The 21,595-nt window shown below is 39.8% G+C and overlaps 2 protein-coding genes across 7 annotated transcripts in view; both read left to right on the forward strand.

Moving 5' to 3' along the window:
* LOC118232219 (B-cell receptor CD22) overlaps window positions 1–14,906 on the forward strand; it is a 38,787-nt gene extending 23,881 nt beyond the window's left edge. Inside the window, exons 3-6 of one of the 6 annotated variants that reach the window (XM_035427001.1) lie at window positions 1,614–1,883; window positions 3,018–3,096; window positions 3,843–3,894; window positions 10,065–10,753. In XM_035427001.1, coding sequence (XP_035282892.1) covers window positions 1,614–1,883; window positions 3,018–3,096; window positions 3,843–3,894; window positions 10,065–10,145 — 482 coding nt within the window. In that variant the 3' untranslated portion in view covers window positions 10,146–10,753. Of the gene's footprint in view, window positions 1–1,613; window positions 1,884–3,014; window positions 3,097–3,842; window positions 3,895–10,059; window positions 10,754–14,881 lie in introns of those variants that run through there. The other 5 variants (XM_035426991.1, XM_035427010.1, XM_035427022.1 and 2 more) reach the window with 5 other exon arrangements.
* Window positions 14,907–14,942: 36 nt separating this feature from the next.
* LOC118232142 (basement membrane-specific heparan sulfate proteoglycan core protein-like) overlaps window positions 14,943–21,595 on the forward strand; it is a 1,449,502-nt gene continuing 1,442,849 nt past the window's right edge. Inside the window, exons 1-2 of the mRNA XM_035426794.1 lie at window positions 14,943–14,987; window positions 16,096–16,446. Of these exons, the coding sequence (XP_035282685.1) occupies window positions 14,945–14,987; window positions 16,096–16,446 (394 nt within the window). The 5' untranslated portion in view covers window positions 14,943–14,944. The remainder of the gene's footprint in view (window positions 14,988–16,095; window positions 16,447–21,595) is intronic.

Below are 21,595 nucleotides of genomic sequence, written 5' to 3' on the forward strand. Positions count from 1 at the left end.
TCAGTTGACTTCAATCTTTAATTGAAATGAAAAGCTGGACCATTTACAGTAATATGCATTCATACATTTATTGTGGGTGCTGTACAATGTGGAATTTTGTTGAATAACTCAGTATATTGTGGTATTGTATTTCTTCTTCTCACTCAGGTGTAAAGGTTGAAATGAAATCTGACACAAGGAGAGAGGGGGAGTGAGGGTGACAATAACCTGTAAAATCACCTGCACTGACCTGACTGGCAGCCAAACATTCATCTGGTTCAAGAATGAACAATCTCTGTCTTACACCACACAGAAATATCAAAATCATAACTACCTTCAGTTCAAAGCCAGCAGTGGAGATGCAGGCAGCTACTCCTGTACACTGAGAGGTCATGAGAATCTCCCATCCCCAGCAGTGACTCTCTGTGAGTATTTGAGGACAAACTCATGCATTTAACTTTACTGAGTGTCATTTGTTACTCATTTTGAAAAAGCGATGATGCAGTTGTATTTTAATGTACCTTTAAAAGACATGAGAACAGGGCAGAAGAGCAAACTGCAAATAATGATTAGGAAATGGAAGTTATTATGTTTAGAAATGATATCGGATTAAGTTAATTCTAAAAATTGAAAGAAAGATGTCATTGCAATAATAGCAGTCAAACAAAATGACGCATTGGAAACATTTAGGAAAAGGAAACATACTTTAACTGAGGTAAGTGTGAGATCTATATAAAACTGCAGGACCTGTTATTTCCTCTTTCAGATCCTCCTAAGAGCATCTTATTATCAGTGCGCCCCTCTGGTGAAATAGCGGAGGGCAGTTCAGTGACTCTGACCTGCAGCAGCGATGCCAACCCACCAGTGCAGAGCTACACCTGGTATAAGAATAATAGAGCTGTATCCTCAGAGACAGGAGGACCAGAGGACAGTTACACCATTAAAAACATCACACTGCAGGATGCAGGAGAATATACCTGTTAGGCAGGGAATGGGATTGGGACAAGCATCTCTCCTAAACGTCTTGATGTGCAGTGTGAGTATATCAGTGCATCTCAGCATCAAACACAGAGAACAGAGAGTCAGGATCTCCTCAGTGTCTTTGGGAAACTTCACAGCAGTAAGACACAGAGTAAAGCAGACACACTGGGCAGTGGAGGGAAAATCTAATAAAGATATAATTGATTTAACATGATGAGTAAGCCAGATGATACGAACATGTCATAAGTTAAACGAGTAGTCATTCTGAGTTTGCACAGGCCAAGCAAACATACTGTATGTACTGTAGATGTTTTACACCAAATAATAGTTACTCTTAATAAACCATGCATACAGGATTGTGTGTTTCTTTTTCTATTTTAAGCTTTCTAAATAGTGCTAAATAAAATTTCTTATCTAAATACTGCTGTCATTATTGAAAGCTTTTTTAACCTGTGTCTCAAGGCCATTTACCAATCCCCATAAAAGGATGCAGTATATTCTACTCATTTCCAAACAAAGAAAGCATTTGCAGTGTGATATTTCAGCTTCATTATAAACTTTCCTTTGCAATAAATGGTTCTGAATCTATTTGAGACAAATCACAGAGATTGAGAAATTATATGGAATTTAACACATTTCTCTATTGATTTTAGATGCTCCCAACAACACCTCAGTATCAGTGAGCCCCTCTGGTGAAATAGTGGAGGGCAGTTCAGTGACTCTGACCTGCAGCAGTGATGCCAACCCACCAGTGCAGAACTACACCTGGTTTAAGAAGAATGACACTGGATCCTGGCAGGCAGGATCAGGACAGAGTTTTAACTTTTCTAACTTTGGATCCTGGAACAGAGGACAGTACTACTGTGAGGCACAGAACAGACTTGGAGCTCAGAATGCTTCTGCTCTGCTGGTCACAGTACAAGGTAGGACCAGAATTTATTATTCATTTATGTGTTCATTGATCTCAAGATTCTGAGATGCTGTTACTGTATGTTTTAAGTTGTGGATTTGCTGACTAGGCCTATGTCATTTGAATGACAGGAATAATCCCATAAACTACGCAATCTTATTGTGGTAGTCAGAGCAGAGAGAAAGTAAAGGTCGTCCCCAAATATTTTGTTCCAATCACCAGGATTTGCTCATTAGCACAACTCTTCAGCCAGGAGCAATAAATGATTAGTGAAATCAGCTGGATGAGTTCATGGGCAGAAGAAACACATGGCAGGGTTTTACTTTCTCACCCCTGGAGTCATAGTATCACTCACTACAGTGTATGGCCTAGACCACAGGAGCCATCATCCAGATTATAAAGCATGACTCACTTGCCCTGAACCTCCAAGCACAACTCTACAGTTCATAAAACATCTCAGAGAATAGTTCTGATATAGAATCAGTTTTGTCTTTAGGCCATTATGGATAAAGCTTGGACATGAAGAGAGGAAACATGATCTGAAATCAGCTCTCTTACTCTGAAATACTCTATGAATAGGGATGAAGGTCAGTTTTGGTTGGAGTCCAGGGAAGGCTATAGTCACCTGCCTGAACTCCCCCCCCCCCCCCCCCCCCACACCCAACCAGTATGACGCTTCATTTTCAGACCAAGTGAACTCAGTTCCCATATGGAAAAGTTAAGCATACTGTTAAAATTTAAGATCCCACTAAAATGGACGAACTAAAGCTTCAACAGATGCACCAGGGACATATTAAACTTATGTTAGAGGTCTCTGGTAACTTGTTCATCCCTTCCCAATGGGAACACATCTCAGTGACTCTGTGCACACATGTTTGTATTTGACATAAATTTTCATGTTTGTAGTTCATATACAATGCAAGCTATTTGCTTCTTTTTGGTTTATACCTCATAGAGTACATCTCCACCATTTTGATTGTAGTTTATATATTTTGGGGTCTACACACCTAACTCATATTTAATTGATTTTTTGAGTGTTGCATTGACCTTCCTACCTTTACGCATGCATTTATATTAAACAACTCTGGATTAAATTCTCTGGTAGATAAATGTAAACTGGAATGCTATGTCTGTTTATTTACAGCAGGAGATTGGACAGCGCTTGTATGGATGGTTGTTGGAATCACAGTGGCTTTTGCACTGTTTGCTATCATGGTGTGCACAAGGTAAATGTTTGCAATGCAAAAGCATCTGGGTATCAATCATCACTGAGAAGACATTACATTATAGATTCTTAGCAGACGCTCTTATCCAGAGCGACTTACAACAAGTGCATTACAAAACTCAGAGACAAGCGCTTTACAACATTCCTGCAAGAGAGCTACAATAGGTATAACTTTGCAAAAAGTGTGAATTGTACCCCTTTTTTTTTTTTTTTTTTTTTTTTTTTTTAAAATATATATAAATTCCCACCCCCCACCCACCTAGTTGTAGATGAACCTAGTTACATGAAAATAACATGACGCGTGGTTACTCAGTTGAGGTTTAATGGATGTTAGAGGGTAGTGGGGGGTGATGAGGTGAGATGTAGCTTGAAGAGGTGAGTCTTCAGTCTACGTTTGAAGACGGCCAGGGTCTCTGCTGTTCTGACTTGCACAGGAAGGTCATTCCACCACCGTGGGGCTAGAACAGACAGGAGGCGTGACCGGGTGCTGGTGCGAGCCGGGGCAGGGACCAGGCGACATGTGGCAGCAGAACGGAGAGGTCTAGCTGGGGTGTAGGGTCTGATGAGTTGACATGATAATAGAAATTCACCATTAGATATCAGAGAGATATGCAGTAATCTTACAGTTTTGCTGTTGAATTCAGAGGAGCAGGTAGGAATGTTATGACAGAATGTCGTCTGGGATGGCTGATCCACAGCTCCTGAAGGTCTGTTACTCACCCCCCCCCCCCCCTTCCCCCTTTTCAGCAGGAAGATGAGCACCAACAGAGAGAGGGGGAGAGGCAGACGCTCTCGTACTGTAAGTAACAAGTTCTCACCAGGATATTCTCACCATTATAACCGTACCAGCCATTCAGAAAAGCAAAGGACAGTTCTGTGTACATGCTGTATTTTTATGAAACTGCAAAGTCAGTAGGTCTGTGATGGGCATAAGACACAAAGCACAGATACACACCAGGCAAGTTACAGTTCATCCAGTTCATCACTCTGTGATGCAGTCAATTTCAGTCTTCCTCCTTATTTTTATTGGTTAAAACTACTAATGAATATTCCCCACTTAACTCTCAATGTGTTGTAATTGTATCTCATAAAAAAACACGTTTTCAACGTACAAAAATGCCAAGTTACTCAAAAGTATTGATATCAAAATTATGCCAAGTTACGGTACTACAAACAATATAGGCTATCTTGCCTCACCGAAATGACATAAGATGTATTTCAAAGCAATGCTACCCAATATTTCCTCAATTCTTTCAAGTCACTTGGCCCTGTGTGTATAAGCATGCACTACATGGATAGGCCAAACATATGTGTGGATGGCTCTCTCACAGTCAAGATTGATTGAATAGGTGTGTATATGTACAATTTGTATTGGTATGTATGTATTTCGCTGCCCAGCCTTTCTGTTGCGTGAATGATAGTATGTTTCTTGGTATAAGTGTGTGTTCGTAAATGTGAATGTAACATGCAGCGAGGGAAATGTCCCCATGGGGATAAAGAAGTTCTCTATGTATGTATGTACAATATGTATTTCACATGCAGTATTTATTGTACGTAGCAAATATACAATAACTTGCACATGTACTCAAATTCAGTTCAGAAGCAAGTACAAACATGTTTTCTGGAGAAATATGCTTCCTGTAGTTACTCAGCAGCAGTTTTGTCCATTAATTTCAATGTGTTCCATGAGGCAATTCGAAATATTTGACTCTTCCATCTGACACAAAGTTTGCAAGATATTGTTAAATGGTAAGGTTACAAAACACAGGGCCAAGTGACTTGAAAGAATTGAGGAAATATTGGGTAGCATTGCTTTGAAATACATCTTATGTCATTTCGGTGAGGCAAGATAGCCTATATTGTTTGTAGTACCGTAACTTGGCGTAATTTTGATATCAATACTTTTGAGTAACTTGGCATTTTTGTACGTTGAAAACGTGTTTTTTTATGAGATATCATTTCTTTTTGCAAAGTGTTTTATTATGAGAGTGAGAAATGCGAAGTGACCCGGTTGTGGATTATGGCTATCCTTGTGTGAATTTGTAGTCTGGTGAGCGTGTACTGTTTAGCAGTTTCGGTTTGCTATACGTAAAACAGTGGCTGTGACAAAGGGTGCGGTGGCGTATAAGTGTAATCTCATAAAAAACACGTTTTCAACGTACAAAAATGCCAAGTTACTAAAAAGTATTGATATCAAAATGACGCCAAGTTACGATACTACAAACAATATAGGCTATCTTGCCTCACCGAAATGACATAAGATGTATCTCAAAGCAATGCTACCCAATATTTCCTCAGTTCTTTCAAGTCACTTGGCCCGGTGTTTTCTAATCTTACCATTTCACAATGTCATGCAAACTTTCTGTCAGATCAAAGAGACAAATATTTCGAATTGCCTCATGGAACACATTGAACATTGTACATTGAAATTAATGTATAAATTAATTAATGTACAGAACTGCTGCTGAGCAACGACAGGAAGCACATTTCTCCAGAAAACATGTTTATACTTGCTTCTGAACTGAATTTGAGTACATGTGCAAGTTATTGTATATTTGCTACGTACAATAAATACTGCATGTAAAACACATATTGTACATACATACATAGAGAACTTCTTTATCCGCATGGGGACATTTCCCTGGCAGCATCTTACATTCACATTCACGAACACACTTGTACCAAGAAACATACTATCATTCACGCAACAGAAAGCCTGGGCAGCGAAATACATAGGGCCTACATACCAATACAAATTGGACATACACACACCTATTCAATCAATCTTGACTGTGAGAGAGCCATCCACACATATATTTGGCCTGTTCATGTAGTGCATGCTTATACACAGGGCCAAGTGACTTGAAAGAACTGAGGAAATATTGGGTAGCATTGCTTTGAGATACATCTTATGTCATTTCGGTGAGGCAAGATAGCCTATATTGTTTGTAGTATCGTAACTTGGCGTCATTTTGATATCAATACTTTTTAGTAACTTGGCATTTTTGTACGTTGAAAACGTGTTTTTTATGAGATATCAGTTCTTTTTGCAAAGCGTTTTATTATGAGAGTGAGAAATGCGACCCTGCAAGAAACGGTTGTGGATTATGGCTATCGTTGTGTGAATCTGTACAGTCTGATGAGCGTGTACCGTTCAGCAGTTTCGGTTTGCTATATATGTAAAACAGTGGCTGTGAGAAAGGATGCAGTGGCGTAAGCGTAAACGCATCAGAAACGCAGATGGAATATGGTATGTACTCACGGATTTGACGTCCATCCAACGAGCCTTGACTGACAAAGTAATCAACACGCCCGTAGAATTATAACTCCCTAGGGTCGCAACTTGTGTAGCCTTCTGTCCTGCTCCGTTGTCTGTTATTTCGTGGAGATGCACTATTAGTGTTTGTAAGATTTATCCTTCTGTCCTGCTCCATTGTCTGTTATTTCGTGGAGATGCACTTTTAGTGTTTGTAAGGTTTATAAGGCATTTTGATAGGCTAATCTGCAGATAGGAATCCTCTTCGCCGTTTTGCTAAACTAGAACCGGAAAACATGATAGTGGAGAATAGGAGCAGACGCATATGTCCCAGCAGGCTTTGCATATGAGAGAATAACAACAGTGTGAGAGAAATTAAAATGAAATTACGAAATTCCGTAGTTGAAACAACATGTTTTTAGCAGAATGGGCATGTAGGTGAAGGTTGACATGATCACGGAGTATAGTGCGAAGTAAATGGAGTGACCATGAGCGAGCTTATATTCCTTATCAAATGGTATATATAACAGTCGGTATTGAACATTGGTTGTTGAAGTGGAGGGTCAAATAACATTGCACACATTATTTACCTGTAATGTAATGTAATCTATTGCACGAATGTGTTTTTCTCATGTTCAGTGCTAGTAGTTATACTTATGAGTGAATCATGATTTTAAATGTAATGTTTTAATGCGGAGTTGCAGAACGTACATACGTAGTAATTGTGTGTAGCCTATGTGGCTAGATAGAGAACAGGGCGAGGTAACATGAATGTAGAAACGTGGCGTTTGCTGATATTAAGGTTTTGTACGGTAGCCAAGTGAAGAAATATAGTTAGTAAAAATGGCACAGTGGTGAACTGGTGTAACTTTTAAATAAAAGGAATACATTTGCATCATGAAATGCATATGGGTGGCCGTGAGTGAGTGAGGTTTACCAGTGTGTGACTTCGTTAGCTAATGCCATAGCTATGCAATGCGTGAAATATCATTAGCGAACCTGCCGGTGGTTTTAAAGAAGAACACAAGCCAGTAAGCACTTCCGTTGAGCAAGAGCTTCCGTTGAATCCATATGGTTTAGCAATATTGTAGCCGGTCAATAACTGAACGTACAGACGGTAAGTCATAATGCATATATCTTAGCAATATTGTAGCCGGTTAATAACTGAACGGTCAACGGCGGGTAGAAATGGTGCAAAAGCAATAATTATGAAGTAGTAGACAATTATTAGTGAGGATCGAAGCAGATTAATGAAACGTGTTTCAAGCCGGGCTTGAACATACGACCCAGTGTTCCCAAGCCTGTAACCTTACCCACTAGGCCACGGATGGACTAGCTGTTCAAATTGCGGAGTTGCAGAATGTACATAAGTAGTAACTGTTTGTAGCGTATGTGGCTAGATAGAGAACAGAGCGAGCTAACATGAATGTAGAAATAGAAACGTGGCGTTTGCTGATATGAAAGTTTTGTACGGTAGCCAAGTGAAGAAATATAGTTAATAGAAATGGCACAGTGGTGAACTGGTGTAACTTTTTAATGAAAGGAATACATTTGCCCTGACTTCGTTAGCTAATGCCATAGCTATGCAATGCGTGAAATATCATTAGCAAACCTGCCGGTGGTTTTAAAGAACACAGGCCAGTAAGCACAGAAGAGCTCCCGTTGAATCCATGTGGCTTAGCAATATTGTAGCCGGTTAATAACTGAACGGTAAACGGCGGGTAAATATGGTGCAAAAGAAATAATTGATAAGTAGGCTAGTAGACAATTATTAGTGAGGGTTGAAGCAGGTTAAAGAAACGTGTTCTAAGCTGGGCTTGAACCTACGACCCCATGTTCCCAAGACTGTAACCTTACCCACTAGGCCACAGGCGGACTAGCTGTTTGAACGGGAAATGTTTCAGAATAAAAATGTATGGGTATTTTGCGTGTGTATGCGCGTTTTTGATTGGGTCGTGTAGGGCAGATTTGGCTGGTGTCAGTGAAATGTCCAATGGGGAGACATGTTGTTAGTGGGATAGGCGGCAGGAAAAATAAGAATGAGAAGAAGAAGAAGAAGAAGAAAGAGAAGAAGAAGAAGAAGAAGGAGAAAACGCAAAATCCCCTTAGTTTGGGGCTTTATTGTGTGGACATGTGAAGTTGTTTATGAATTCTGCCTGTTGAAATGGGGTCAGAATTTACAGAATTTAATGTTTTTAAGGGCTGAGTGTCTGTGGCTGTTGTGGTTATTTCTGTGGGGAACCATGAAAAGTGCCAAACTCTCGGTGCTGTATAGGTATGGGGGCATGCCCCCGCCAAGGCGTAACTTGGCGGGATGGCATACCTGCCATCCCAATGGGGAACCATGAAAAGTGCCAAACTCTCGGTGCTGTATAGGTATGGGGGCATGCCCCCGCCAAGGCGTAACTTGGCGGGATGGCATACCTGCCATCCCAATCCAATTATAATTTTTGCTATCTAGCTAGCCAAGTTAAGATGAAAGCAGAACTATAACGTCCTCATAAAAGCAAACTAGCTAGCTAACGTTATCGATGACATAGCTTTTGAAAGCGAACTACCTAGTTAGCTAACGTTAGCTAGCTAGCTAGCTAAATGAATATAACCAGAAATAATCTAATAGTCCTTAAAAGGCACTCTAATTTAAGTGAACCTAACGTTAGTGAAATATTTGCATTGTGTTGCCCGTAAGCCAGCGGCGCAAACTATGGGTCTCGAGTTATCCATGGGTTTACGGGGCGTGGGAAGGGGAGTGGTTACTGTGTTCGTGAGGCACCAAGTTGAGAACTTTCTCAACCGGTTGAAAATAGGACGATAAATTGAAAACGTATATTTCTAAAAAAAAAATACAGAACGGACATATGTAATACTGAACTCATTGTGTTTGTTCAATGCCTCTTGTGCAAATAGCACATAAAAGCGAGAAAGTGTGGAAATCACCATGGTACTCCTTGTTCCTAGCTGGGCTTGGACCAACGACCCCGTGTCCCCAAGACTGTAACCTTGCCCACTAGGCCACAGGCGGACTAGCTATTTAAACTGGAAATGTTTCAGAGTAAAAAGGTATGGGTATTTTGCGTGTGTATGCGCGTTTTTGATTGGGTCGTGTAGGTGAAGATTTGGCTGGTGTCAGTGAAATGTCCAATGGGGAGACATGTTGTTAGTGGGGAAGGCGGCAGGAAAAATAAGAATGAGAAGAAGAAGAAGAAGAAGAAGAAGAAGAAGAAGAAGGAGAAAACGCAAAATCCCCTTAGTTTGGGGCTTTATTGTGCGGACATGTGAAGTTGTTTATGAAATCTGTCTGTTGAAATGGGGTCAGAATGTACAGAATTTAATGTTTTTAAGGGCTGAGTGTCTGTGGCTGTTGTGGTTATTTCTGTGGGGAACCCTGAAAAGTGCCAAACTCTCGGTGCTGTATAGGTATGGGGCATGCCCCCGCCAAGGCGTAACTTGGCGGGATGGCATACCTGCCATCCCAATCTGTGGATATTATTTAGTATGATTTTTTGACATGTGAAAAATATACTTCTGTAATGTAAATTCTTCAAGTGATTCTGTGATATATAATCCACTAAGTCAAGAAAGGAATCCATGCAATCCTTGCATGGATAGGGAATGCAAGGGGCTGTGTGGCCACTCTGGTTCCCTTTAAACAGTGCAACTAGAGCCTCACTTATGTGTGACTGAGTCTCTTCCAGTATCTCACCTCAGAGCAGAGCCTTCAGAGAGTGACAAACGCAGCCAGCGACACAAACTCTGCGCTTCAGAGAGCTGACGAGGCCTCAGTGTGGGATTAAAACACACAGAGGAGAGACTCTGCAGAGAATGAGAAATGGTGGAGATCAGGGTGAAAGAGTCTCTTTTTGTCTTTAACTTTACAGAACTGCTGTCTGTTTCTGCTAGCTTATCCATCTTATAAAGAGCTGTTGGTGGAGGATTTTTCACAAAGTACTGTAACCCTGCTGCAACATGCATGTTCATGTAACCCTGCTGCAACATGCATGTTCATGTAACCCTGCTGCATACATGCTCCTGTGACACCGTTACACGTTTATATAACCCTGTTACACAGACGCACATGACTCATGTACATGCGCATGTATTCTCTCACATTGAATGGGAAGATTATAATGCAGATTAATGCATATTATCATCTCCAAACTCAGGTCACTTTTAAAAGCAAGGTCCAACATCTTTTAAAACAGTGTTTTAGCTTTACATTTTACATTGCCTTGTTGTATTGACCCCATTTTTACTTTCTGTCTGGTTAGCTGTTTGAAATAATGCATCTTTGTGTTTGTTTTCTTTACATACATTGTTTTATTATGTCTATCAATATATTATGATTTATTTGAGCATTGTAAAGCACTGTGAACCTTGAACCTCTGTTTTGATAAAGATTATCATTATTTTCTTTATATGGCCATCATGTTTTGCCTGCAAACGCCGCCCCCCCCAAAGAAAATAAAATAAAATAAAATAAAATAAACAAATTAAATAATATTCATATAAATTCCATTTTATTCATGTGTGGGCATCCATTTAATTTCTGTGAAATGTGAAAGATACAATAATCCAATCGGCTGTATGTAGTAAAAATCATCTTCATGAAGTATAAGCATTGAAGTACAACTAATTATGTGCATGAAGGACCGTATAACAGGCAATGCAAAAACAAAGTTCTAAAAGGTCACATGAACATCAACCACAGAAACAGCTCTGCACCACTGGACACTGAACTGAGGTGTGAAATAAAATAAAGAATAGAACTGGCTGCAGGAAGTGAGCAGCGCTTTAACTGTCTGTGGTCAGGGTGGCTCTGGTCTGAAATTAGGCAGCTTCACCCACAGCCGCGCCCGCTCTGCACAAAAGAGCCAAGCAGGGGCACCTCACAGTACCCGCTTTGGGGCCCCAGAGCAGTCATACATTCACAAAGATAACTACTCCTCTACACTCCTTTTATCTTCTGTGAAAGTAAGTGCAATCTTTATGTTGATCTGGGGGTTATAGGCTGGGCTACAGCAGCAAAGTATTGTCATTCGCATTGGAACATGGTTCCCTCTTTTTTCTGGCTTTTAAACTACTGTTAATGTATTTTACACAGCTGTGATGCTCATGTAGCTCTTTAATGTTTTTATATTCATTATTGTGTACTAATATGTCGAATTACACAGTGAAGTTACATTCTTGTAAAATAATCTTTGTTGTCTATAATTTGATTTTATATTGTCATTCTGCAACCATGTTAAGCTGCATGAGCTGCTACCTGTCTTGGCCAGGACACTCTGGTAAAAGAGATTTTTAATTTCAATAAGATACTCCTGGTTAAATAAAAATGTAATAATAATAATAATAATAATAATAATAATAATAATAATAATAATAATAATAATAATAAATACATAAATAAACAAACAAATAAATAAATAAATAAATGCATTCATCACAGTCAGTCTGCCATGTTTCAGACAGTTTGAAAACCTTTAAGATCACACCTCCTCTACCAGCGTAAGTGCATGATTCAGCCCTGTTTTATTCTTAATGGCTGTTAACACATTTTTTCATTGAGTTGTAAAATAATGTATATGATTCAATAGAGTGCCTTGATAGAAGTTGAGTAAAGACATCTTTGATTTTTGCACGCTTACATTTATTGCATTTTTTAAACAGTGAAGAAATTTAAGTACAGTGTTGTTGTTCACTGATCTACGGATTACAGCGAGTGCTTTATTCTGTGCTAATCTAGTGATCCTAATGGAGATCAGTCTCTCTCACTGCTGAAAGGTGGCTATGTGACCAGTGGGGAAGACATGCACAGCATTCGTTAAATCAGTAAATTAGCTTTCTCAAAATTGAAATTATGTATAATAATAAATAAAAAAAAATAAAAAAAATATATATCATTGCATGCTGAAAGTAACTCTTTCTTTTATTACTTTCCATGTTATCTTTTAAACGCTGAATATCAGTGATTTTTTTGTGGAATTTTGGTTATGGCTTAAAAAACAAAAGGCAATAATATAAGTTATGATTTTTATATGTATGTTCAGGCCAATGCAGCCATGCCCCAAACATCCTCAACAGTATTTTTGTAAGCCCTTCTCTCTGCCTCATGCAAACAATTTAGTTACTTCAGTTCTGCTTATTAATGCCAGTTTACAGAGGTTACAACATTTATCAGAAGCTAGAATATAGAATTACTATGATTTGATATAACCTGTTTCACTAATTAGACTGGGAAAGCAAAAAATTACAGACATATGTTACAGGAAATGAGAATCTAAATCTTACATGCAAGATCACATATGTTGTTTAGATGCCCTATAGGCGGACATCTTAAACTGTTTTAAGCTTCACTTGTATGTTGTCTGTGTTTGTCATTTGTCCGGTTATGTGCTGAGCATGCACTGACGCTTTTACACAAATTGAGTTCCTAACAGATGAAGTTATTTTGAATTTGAATTTGGTTTAGAGATTCTAGACTGAGCAGAATCTTTTTACTTTTGTTTTTACCACACATCTGCTGTGAAATGTAGAACAAATGATTGATCTTAAGTTCCTGTTTATGCTTAGCTCTGCAACAGAGATGAGTAGATTTCTTTGGCTTCATGACATGGGCAGAACTGTAAATGAACTGCATTTACTGGTGTGCTCTATTCCTGAGGATAACTATAGATTTTGCTATCATTTAAACTTTTGTGAAACTAAATTTTATACTTGAAAATATGTGTGTGTGTGTGTGCGCGTCTCCTTTGCATAGTCCTCCTGACCCCTGTCTGAAGATATTACAGTGTCATATTTTATTATATTCTGTGCAGATTATAATCTCCAAACTCAAGTCACTTTTAAAGGTAAGGTCCTAGACTTTTTTTAAAACAGTGTTTTAGCACTTAATTTTACATTGCCTTGTTCTATTGAGCTCAAATTAAAGTTTTTGTCTGGTTTTAGATATTTGAAAGAATGCATGTTTTTATTTGTTTTCTTTACATACATTGCTTTATTATGTGTATCAATGTATTATGGATTATTTGAGCATTGTAAAGCACTGTGAACCTCAAACCTCTGATCTGAAAGATATTATAATTATTTTCTTCTTATGGCCATCATGTTTTGCCTGCATTCCATTTAGTTCACATGTGGGGATCAAGTTCATCTCTGTGAAAGATACTATAATAATACTATACAATAGGTCGTATGTAGTAAAAGTCATCTTTATGAAATATCAGCATTGAAATGTAAATAATTATGTGCATGAAGGACCGTATAACAGGCAAAGCAAAACCAAAGTTCGAAAAGGTCACATGAACACCAACCACAGAAACAGTGCTGCACCACAGGAACTGAACTGAGGTGTGGAATAAAATAAAGAATAGAACAGGCTGCAGGAAGTGAGCAGCGCTTTAACTGCCTGTGGTCAGGGTGGTTCTCGTCTGAAATTAGGCAGCTCCATCCACAGCCGTGCCCGCTACTCCTCTGCACAAAAGAGCCAAGCAGGGGCACCTCACAGTACCCGCTTTGGGGCCCCAGAGCAGTGCTCCAGGTGGGGATGGAAACTGCAACCTCAGAGCTCCCAGAGTCACACTCTGGACCCCCAAACCACCATACTGCACTGCTACCATACACAAAGATATGAAAACTACGCCTGTCCACTCCTTTCATCTTCTGTGAAAGTACAGTGTGTGCAATCTTTATGTTAATAAGAGGGTTATAGGCTAAGCTACAGCAGCGTTTTGTTGATGTTTCGGCTTCATGTCAAAAATCCGATGCATGAAGCATGAACACGTCTGAGCAACGTATGGTAGCAATGGTAAAGCATGCTGTTTGTGGCAGTAAAATTTACCTAGGTGGGATAGATGGATGCAATACATTCAATCTACTTGTAGATGGGGCAGTTACTAAAATAGGGAAGTCCTGTATGTACATTTCAGATCAATTTCTTGGAAGACCTTTTACTAAACTGAATTAAATAATCTGGTTTAGGTAATGGGTTTTGTATACTGCTCCTGAATGTATAAGTGTTTACCTGTGCCTGATGCCTATCACACCTTTTACAGTCACTTTTATATTAACCTCTACTGTACATGTATTGGAATAGGGGTGGCATGGTTTTTCAGTGTGTAGCTCTGCTGCCTCACAGCAAGAAGGCACTGGGTTCAAATCTCGGTTTGGGGCCATTCTGTCTGGAGTTTGCATGTACCTCCGGGTACCTCATATTATTTAATTTAGTCCAAACTACGTCACAATATTTTGTTGTGCAAGAAGATTAAACTGGAATCAAATATAAAATAAAATGCATTTTCTGACTAGAAATGATTGCTGCTTCTTACATATAAATAACATTCATCAAGTAAAAGGCTGTTTGAGTCTCTGCTTTCTGGAATCTTTGTGAGCTCTTCATAAAGCCCAAAGCATTTTTAGGCATCAGCAGCACATTACCTCACTGTGTGGGCTTGTGTAGTAATTGTTATTCTGGTATTTCTGCAAATTAATAGAATACTCTGACAGTCTTTGTTTCTGCTGTTCATTTTCACAGTGTAAATAATAATCAAGACCTATATATGTGTATTTGGATAAATATTTTCAATCTGATGCAGCCATGCTCTTCAATACCTTGTTGGTAATCGTCCTCTCCGTGTCAGGTAAATTGTTTTTATTTTTAATTTTTTCCAAATGTAGTTCTGATGTTTCAGTCTACATATAAAGTATTTATCAGCATGTATTCCTATTTATTAGTCTCTCTTCATTATATCAATCAGAAGGAAAAGTGAATACATTTAAACTGCTTTAAGGAATGAATATAATTAATATAAAATAATGTTCTACAGTACATTATTTTAGAGTAGTGCAACATCGCTCATCTGAAATGGGAGGGGGAAAAGATAGATATATATAAGATGAAGTTCCTCTTCACACTCAGCTTTAAAACCGAGACAGAGGCATGATATAAATATCTGTGGCTTTACTAAATGATCGGAGCTGTTGATTGCGCATGTTGCTTTCTTAGAATGACCACACAAGTATTCCGGTGCCACGTTTTAATGAAAGTAGTTTGTTTTCACTGCAAGCAGAACATAACAGTTTTCGGCCGAAGGTATATGCAGACACTTGCTCTTAACTTGCTTGGTTTGCTACTACAAGTAAGCCTTCCTGTACCTGCGAATCTCATGTTGATCAGTGGCTACTGCCATCTACTGACATCAGTTAGTATTGAAGTACAAGTACAATTATTGATGTTCCATAGTTTTGGAGAGGTTAGGTGCAGTTGTTTTAAAGTTTTGTTAATTGAATCCCTTTGCTGTCATGTTGCCAACAAATCTGTGTTTTAAAGGATTTCTGAGCAGTGTGTTTGTGTGTGTGCGTGTGTGCGTGTGTGCATTTGTCTGTGTGGGTGTGTGCGTGTGTGTGCGTGCATTTGCGTATGTGTGCGCATGTGTGGATGTATGTATACATGTGTGTGTATGTGTGTGCACGTGTAAGTGTGTGTGTATGTATACATGTGTGCATGTGTGTGTGTGTGCGTGCGTGTGTGTGTGTGTGCGTGTGTGTGTGTGTGTGTGTATGTGCATGTATGTATGTCTGCATGTGTGTGTGTGTGTGTGCGTGTGCGTGTGCGTGTGTGTGTGTGTGTGTCCGTGTGTGCGTGTGTGTGTGTGTGTGTGTGCGTGTGTGTGTGTGTGTGTATGTGCATGTATGTATGTCTGCATGTGTGTGTGTGTGTGTGTGTGTGTGCGTGTGTATATTTTTCAGGTGTGCTGAGCCAGAGGGAATGGAGCGTGACTTACACCCCTGAGAGAATCTGTGCCTTAAAGGGGTCTTCAGTAGACTTGCGCTGCACTTACTCATATCCCCCGAATTACACAGTGCAGAAAACATTCTGGTTTATTATTGACTGGAACAAGCAGCAGGACGGTGAAGACCTGTCCCAGGACCCAGAGTACTCTCGCCGTGTGGAGTACCTGGGGGATAAGTACAGTGACTGCACTTTCAGAATAAACCAGCTGAGAGAATCTGATTCAGAAACATACCTATTCACGGTCCTGACTGACCTTGATGGTGGACTTTCTAATGGAGAACCTGGGGTCACATTGGCAGTTACTGGTAATTATTTAATGGTATAAACTCAGAGGATTCTCCTCCCACAAGTAGGACTGGAAGCTTGCTTTTTTACAGGTTTAATTTGCTATTTGCAGATCTACAGGTGATGGTGAATCCTGACACAGTGACAGAGGGACAGAGTGTGAATCTGACCTGTAGCACCACCTGCACTCTGACTGGCAGCCCAGCCTTCATCTGGTACAGGGACGGATCTCCTCTGCCCTTCACTGATCAGAGTCACCAGTTCACAGCCAGCAGTGAAGATGCAGGCAGCTACTCCTGTGCTGTGAAAGGCTATGAGCTTCAGTCCCCTGCAGTGGCTCTTAATGTGAGATGTGAGTACCAGAAGCCAAACTTCTTCAAATCTCAAAGTTTAGTTTAGTTTTCAACTATAATTTTCAGCTATATTGTAAAGATTATACTATGCTACATGTAAATGTTCTGTCATTGTAGCATTGCATGAAACTTCAATACCTGAAAACATGCCATAATGCAATGATGGGAAAACACTACAAACAGTATGCCTGAGTCAGGTTTAAATTTCACATGAAACAACAAACCATTGTTCCCTCCTTCAGATTCTCCCAAGAGCATCTCAGTATCAGTATATCAGTATATTTATATAGATGTCACCCCTCAGTGTGACATCTATATAAAACTGCAGGACCTGTTATTTTCTCTTTCAGATCCTCCGAAGAGCGTCTCAGTATCAGTGAGCCCCTCTGGTGAAATAGTGGAAGGAAGTTCAGTGACTCTCACCTGCAGCAGCGATGCCAACCCGCCAGTGCAGAAATACACCTGGTATAAGAATAATAGAGCTGTATCCTCATGGGGAAGATCTGAGCGGAGTTATACCATTAATACCATCAGACTGCAGGATGAAGGAGAATACTACTGTGAGGCAGAGAATGGGATTGAGATAATAAGATCTCCTCCTATTCGTCTTGATGTGCAATGTGAGTATATCAGTGCATCTCATCTTCATACACACAGAGCAAAGAGTCAGCATCTCCTGAGTGTCTTTGGGCAACTTCACAGCAGTAAGACACTGGGTAAAGCAGTCACACTGGCCAGTGGAGGAGAAATCAGATATAATTACATTATCATAAAGCGATGAGCCTGATCATACTGACATGTCTTAGGTAAGACGTGTAGTCATTTTGAGTTTGCAAAGGGCAAATAAGGTACCACATGCAGCTGATCAACTTTAAAAAATGAAGTTACCATTATTAATGAAGATGCTAAAAAGACATATCTAAATACTTCTGTCACTTTTGAAAACTTGATTCTGCTGTGACATTTTCCAACTACCATAAAAAGCTACAATATATCCAGTTCATTTTGTAAGAATGCATGATATACTGGGATATTTACTGTAACAGGTTCTGCAGTCCTAGTCTGCACAAACCACACAATCCGTCATTGTTAGAGGCACCAAGGCTTTATTGTGCGCTCGATACCAAAAACACGGAAACCAAAACAAAGCAAAACAAAACACAGACGATAAGGACGGGGATTAGATGGCATGCCACTCCCGCGTGCGTCTCTCATTCCAGCACCCCGGTCTCACTGCAGGCAGAGCATATAAACCATTACCAATCAAATGTAACTGCAAACAGTTGTTGTTGTAGGCCAGCTATGCGGCTCCCACTCCACCTGCAGATGGCGCCCTAACCACACCACCCCTCCACATCACATTGTGAGATTTCAGCTCCATTATAAACATTACTTTGAAATGAATGTCTCTACTAGTGTTTTGAGACGCAACACAATGAGTGAGAAATTATATGGAATTTAGCACATGTTTCTAATGATTTTAGATGCTCCCAAGAGCAGTGTGACTTTTGTTTAAAACTGCAGGACCTGTTATCGTCTTTTTCAGATTCTCCGAAGAGCGTCTCAGTATCAGTGAGCCCCTCTGGTGAAATAGTGGAGGGCAGTTCAGTGACTCTGACCTGCAGAAGTGATGCCAACCCATCAGTGCAGAGATACACCTGGTTTAAGAATAATAGAGCTGTATCCTCAGAGACAGGAGGACCAGAGGACAGTTACACCATTAAAACCATCACACTGCAGGATGCAGGAGAATACTACTGTGAGGCAGGGAATGGGATTGGGACAGAAAGATCTCCTGCTAAACGTCTTGATGTGCAATGTGAGTATATCAGTGCATCTCATCTTCATACACACAGAGCAAAGAGTCAGCATCTCCTGAGTGTCTTTGGGCAACTTCACAGCAGTAAGACACTGGGTAAAGCAGTCACACTGGCCAGTGGAGGAGAAATCAGATATAATTACATTATCATAAAGCGATGAGCCTGATCATACTGACATGTCTTAGGTAAGACGTGTAGTCATTTTGAGTTTGCAAAGGGCAAATAAGGTACCACATGCAGCTGATCAACTTTAAAAAATGAAGTTACCATTATTAATGAAGATGCTAAAAAGACATATCTAAATACTTCTGTCACTTTTGAAAACTTGATTCTGCTGTGACATTTTCCAACTACCATAAAAAGCTACAATATATCCAGTTCATTTTGTAAGAATGCATGATATACTGGGATATTTACTGTAACAGGTTCTGCAGTCCTAGTCTGCACAAACCACACAATCCGTCATTGTTAGAGGCACCAAGGCTTTATTGTGCGCTCGATACCAAAAACACGGAAACCAAAACAAAGCAAAACAAAACACAGACGATAAGGACGGGGATTAGATGGCATGCCACTCCCGCGTGCGTCTCTCATTCCAGCACCCCGGTCTCACTGCAGGCAGAGCATATAAACCATTACCAATCAAATGTAACTGCAAACAGTTGTTGTTGTAGGCCAGCTATGCGGCTCCCACTCCACCTGCAGATGGCGCCCTAACCACACCACCCCTCCACATCACATTGTGAGATTTCAGCTCCATCATAAACATTACTTTGAAATAAATGTGTCTACTAGTGTTTTGAGACGCAACACAGAGAATTAGAAATTATATGGAATTGACCACATTGTTCTAATGATTTTAGGTCCTCCCAAGAATGCCTCAGTGTGACTTTTCTTTAAAACTCCAGGACCTGTTATTTTCTCTTTCAGATTCTCCCAAAATCACCACAGTATCAGTGAGCCCCTCTGGTGAAATAGTGGAGGGCAGTTCAGTGACTCTGACCTGTAGCAGTGATGCCAACCCCCCAGTGCAGAACTACACCTGGTTTAAGAAGAATGACACTGGAGTCTGGCAGGCAGGATCTGGACTGAGTTTGAACTTTTCTAACTTTACATCCTGGAACAGAGGACAGTACTACTGTGAGGCACGGAATAAACATGGAGGTCAGAATTCTACTGCTGTGTCAGTCAACATAGAAGGTGAGTGACAAGTGATCTACAATAATATCCCTATTATTTTGAACAAAGGTGACTGTTTCTGTTTCAGAATCTGTTATAGATTACTTGCGTGTTTGATTTTTTTAGTCATGATATCACTGAAAATAATGTATAACTAGGACCAGCCTTCATCTAGACAAGAAAGTATGACTTACTTGTAAAGGTCATAATGGATAATCATATATGGATTTCATCACCTCCAAAACAATATGCAGTACATCACCCCCATTTAGATTATAGTTTATATTTTTTGGGGGAATTAGGGTATGCATGCCCATATCTGGTTCCTGTACTAGCCGACACAGCTCTCTCAGCTAAAGCTTCTGCTCTACTGGTCACAGTGCAAGGTAGGGCCAGAACATATTTGATACAATATTTTATGTGATACTGATTATGATCCAGAGGCTACAAAGCAATGCTGACCATAATATTGGTGCTACAATCCGAATCGTATCATGGTAGATAATGATGAGCAGTGTAACTAAAAGTATCATGATTCCAGCATTGAATTCAGTAAAATTCAAATGTACAGATATTTCTAGTAAAGGTAGGCATGTAAGGGGTATTTTTAAACATTTATAAACTTTCGCCTTAAGGACCTTGTTGAGGCATGTTGTGAAATGAACACTGCTATATCATAACTGACACGGGTACATCTCTCTGACTTTGCTTAGGAGGTCAGTCACTGATCGTGGCTGCAGCTGTGGGAGTGGCTGAAATTTTGGCTCTTGTGTTTCTGTGTGTGTGCCTGAGGTACGGGATTGTAAATGAGTCGGTTTGTAGTCACTCCAGTGTGAATTACTGTATGTATGATTTAGACTCATAGTTTAAAACGAGTGCACATTTTTGTGGAATGTTTTTGTCAAGCATTAGCTACGTTACATCATGCTGATGCCATACTCCCCCCTCTAATGTCTGATTAGTGCTTAGACCACTGCATTATTAGACATCTTGTTTTATTGAGATGTCAATTTTATAAACTCTGACTGATGCGTTTTAGTGTCCCAATTAGTTTATCAAACCTGTATGATGGGGTAACAGAATCCCCTTAAAGCTCGTTCTTAATATGAATCATGTGGACAGTTACAGACCATTGTCAAGCGCATCAATTTGCCCATGAGCTCGTGTTGGTTTGAATAAAGCAGAACTACATTTACTGGGCAGGAAGAAACCTCTTATAACTCAGGCTCATTTCCTGTAACCAAATGACATCTGAACAATAAAAAATATACACATACATGGGCACTATTGCCTCAGCAATACACATCATTCAAACAAAAGCAAAATGCTGTTTATACAAGAGGTGTCACGGTACGGGTAGGGGGGACCCAAACGCAGAGGGGAAAAAACACAAACTCAAAAGGGAAAATTAACAAAGACTTTACTAACACGACAGGCAAACAAGTAGGGAACAGACAAGGCCACAATGGGCAAAAACACAAACTCAAAAAAATAATCTAATGAAACAGAAAACAACAGGAACTCAACAACACAGGCAGAGCAGAACACGGGAAGGCAGAGCACAAGGGAAGGTCAAACAAAACACAAGTCAGGAACAAAATACAGGCAGGTACATACAGTTTGCAACAAACAGAATTCGGGAACAAACACAAGGAACCAGCACCCGAGTCAAGGGGACAAAGAACTTAAATAGACAAGGGGTAACAAGACACAGGTGAACTCAAAAAACAATCAAACCAGAAGGAGGGGATAACAAGACACAGGTGGGAACAATGATGGGATAACGAGACAATTGAAAACAATCATACAATTAACAG

Source organism: Anguilla anguilla, chromosome 1 (assembly GCF_013347855.1).
Source record: "Anguilla anguilla isolate fAngAng1 chromosome 1, fAngAng1.pri, whole genome shotgun sequence".
Classification (NCBI taxonomy): Eukaryota; Metazoa; Chordata; class Actinopteri; order Anguilliformes; family Anguillidae; genus Anguilla; species Anguilla anguilla.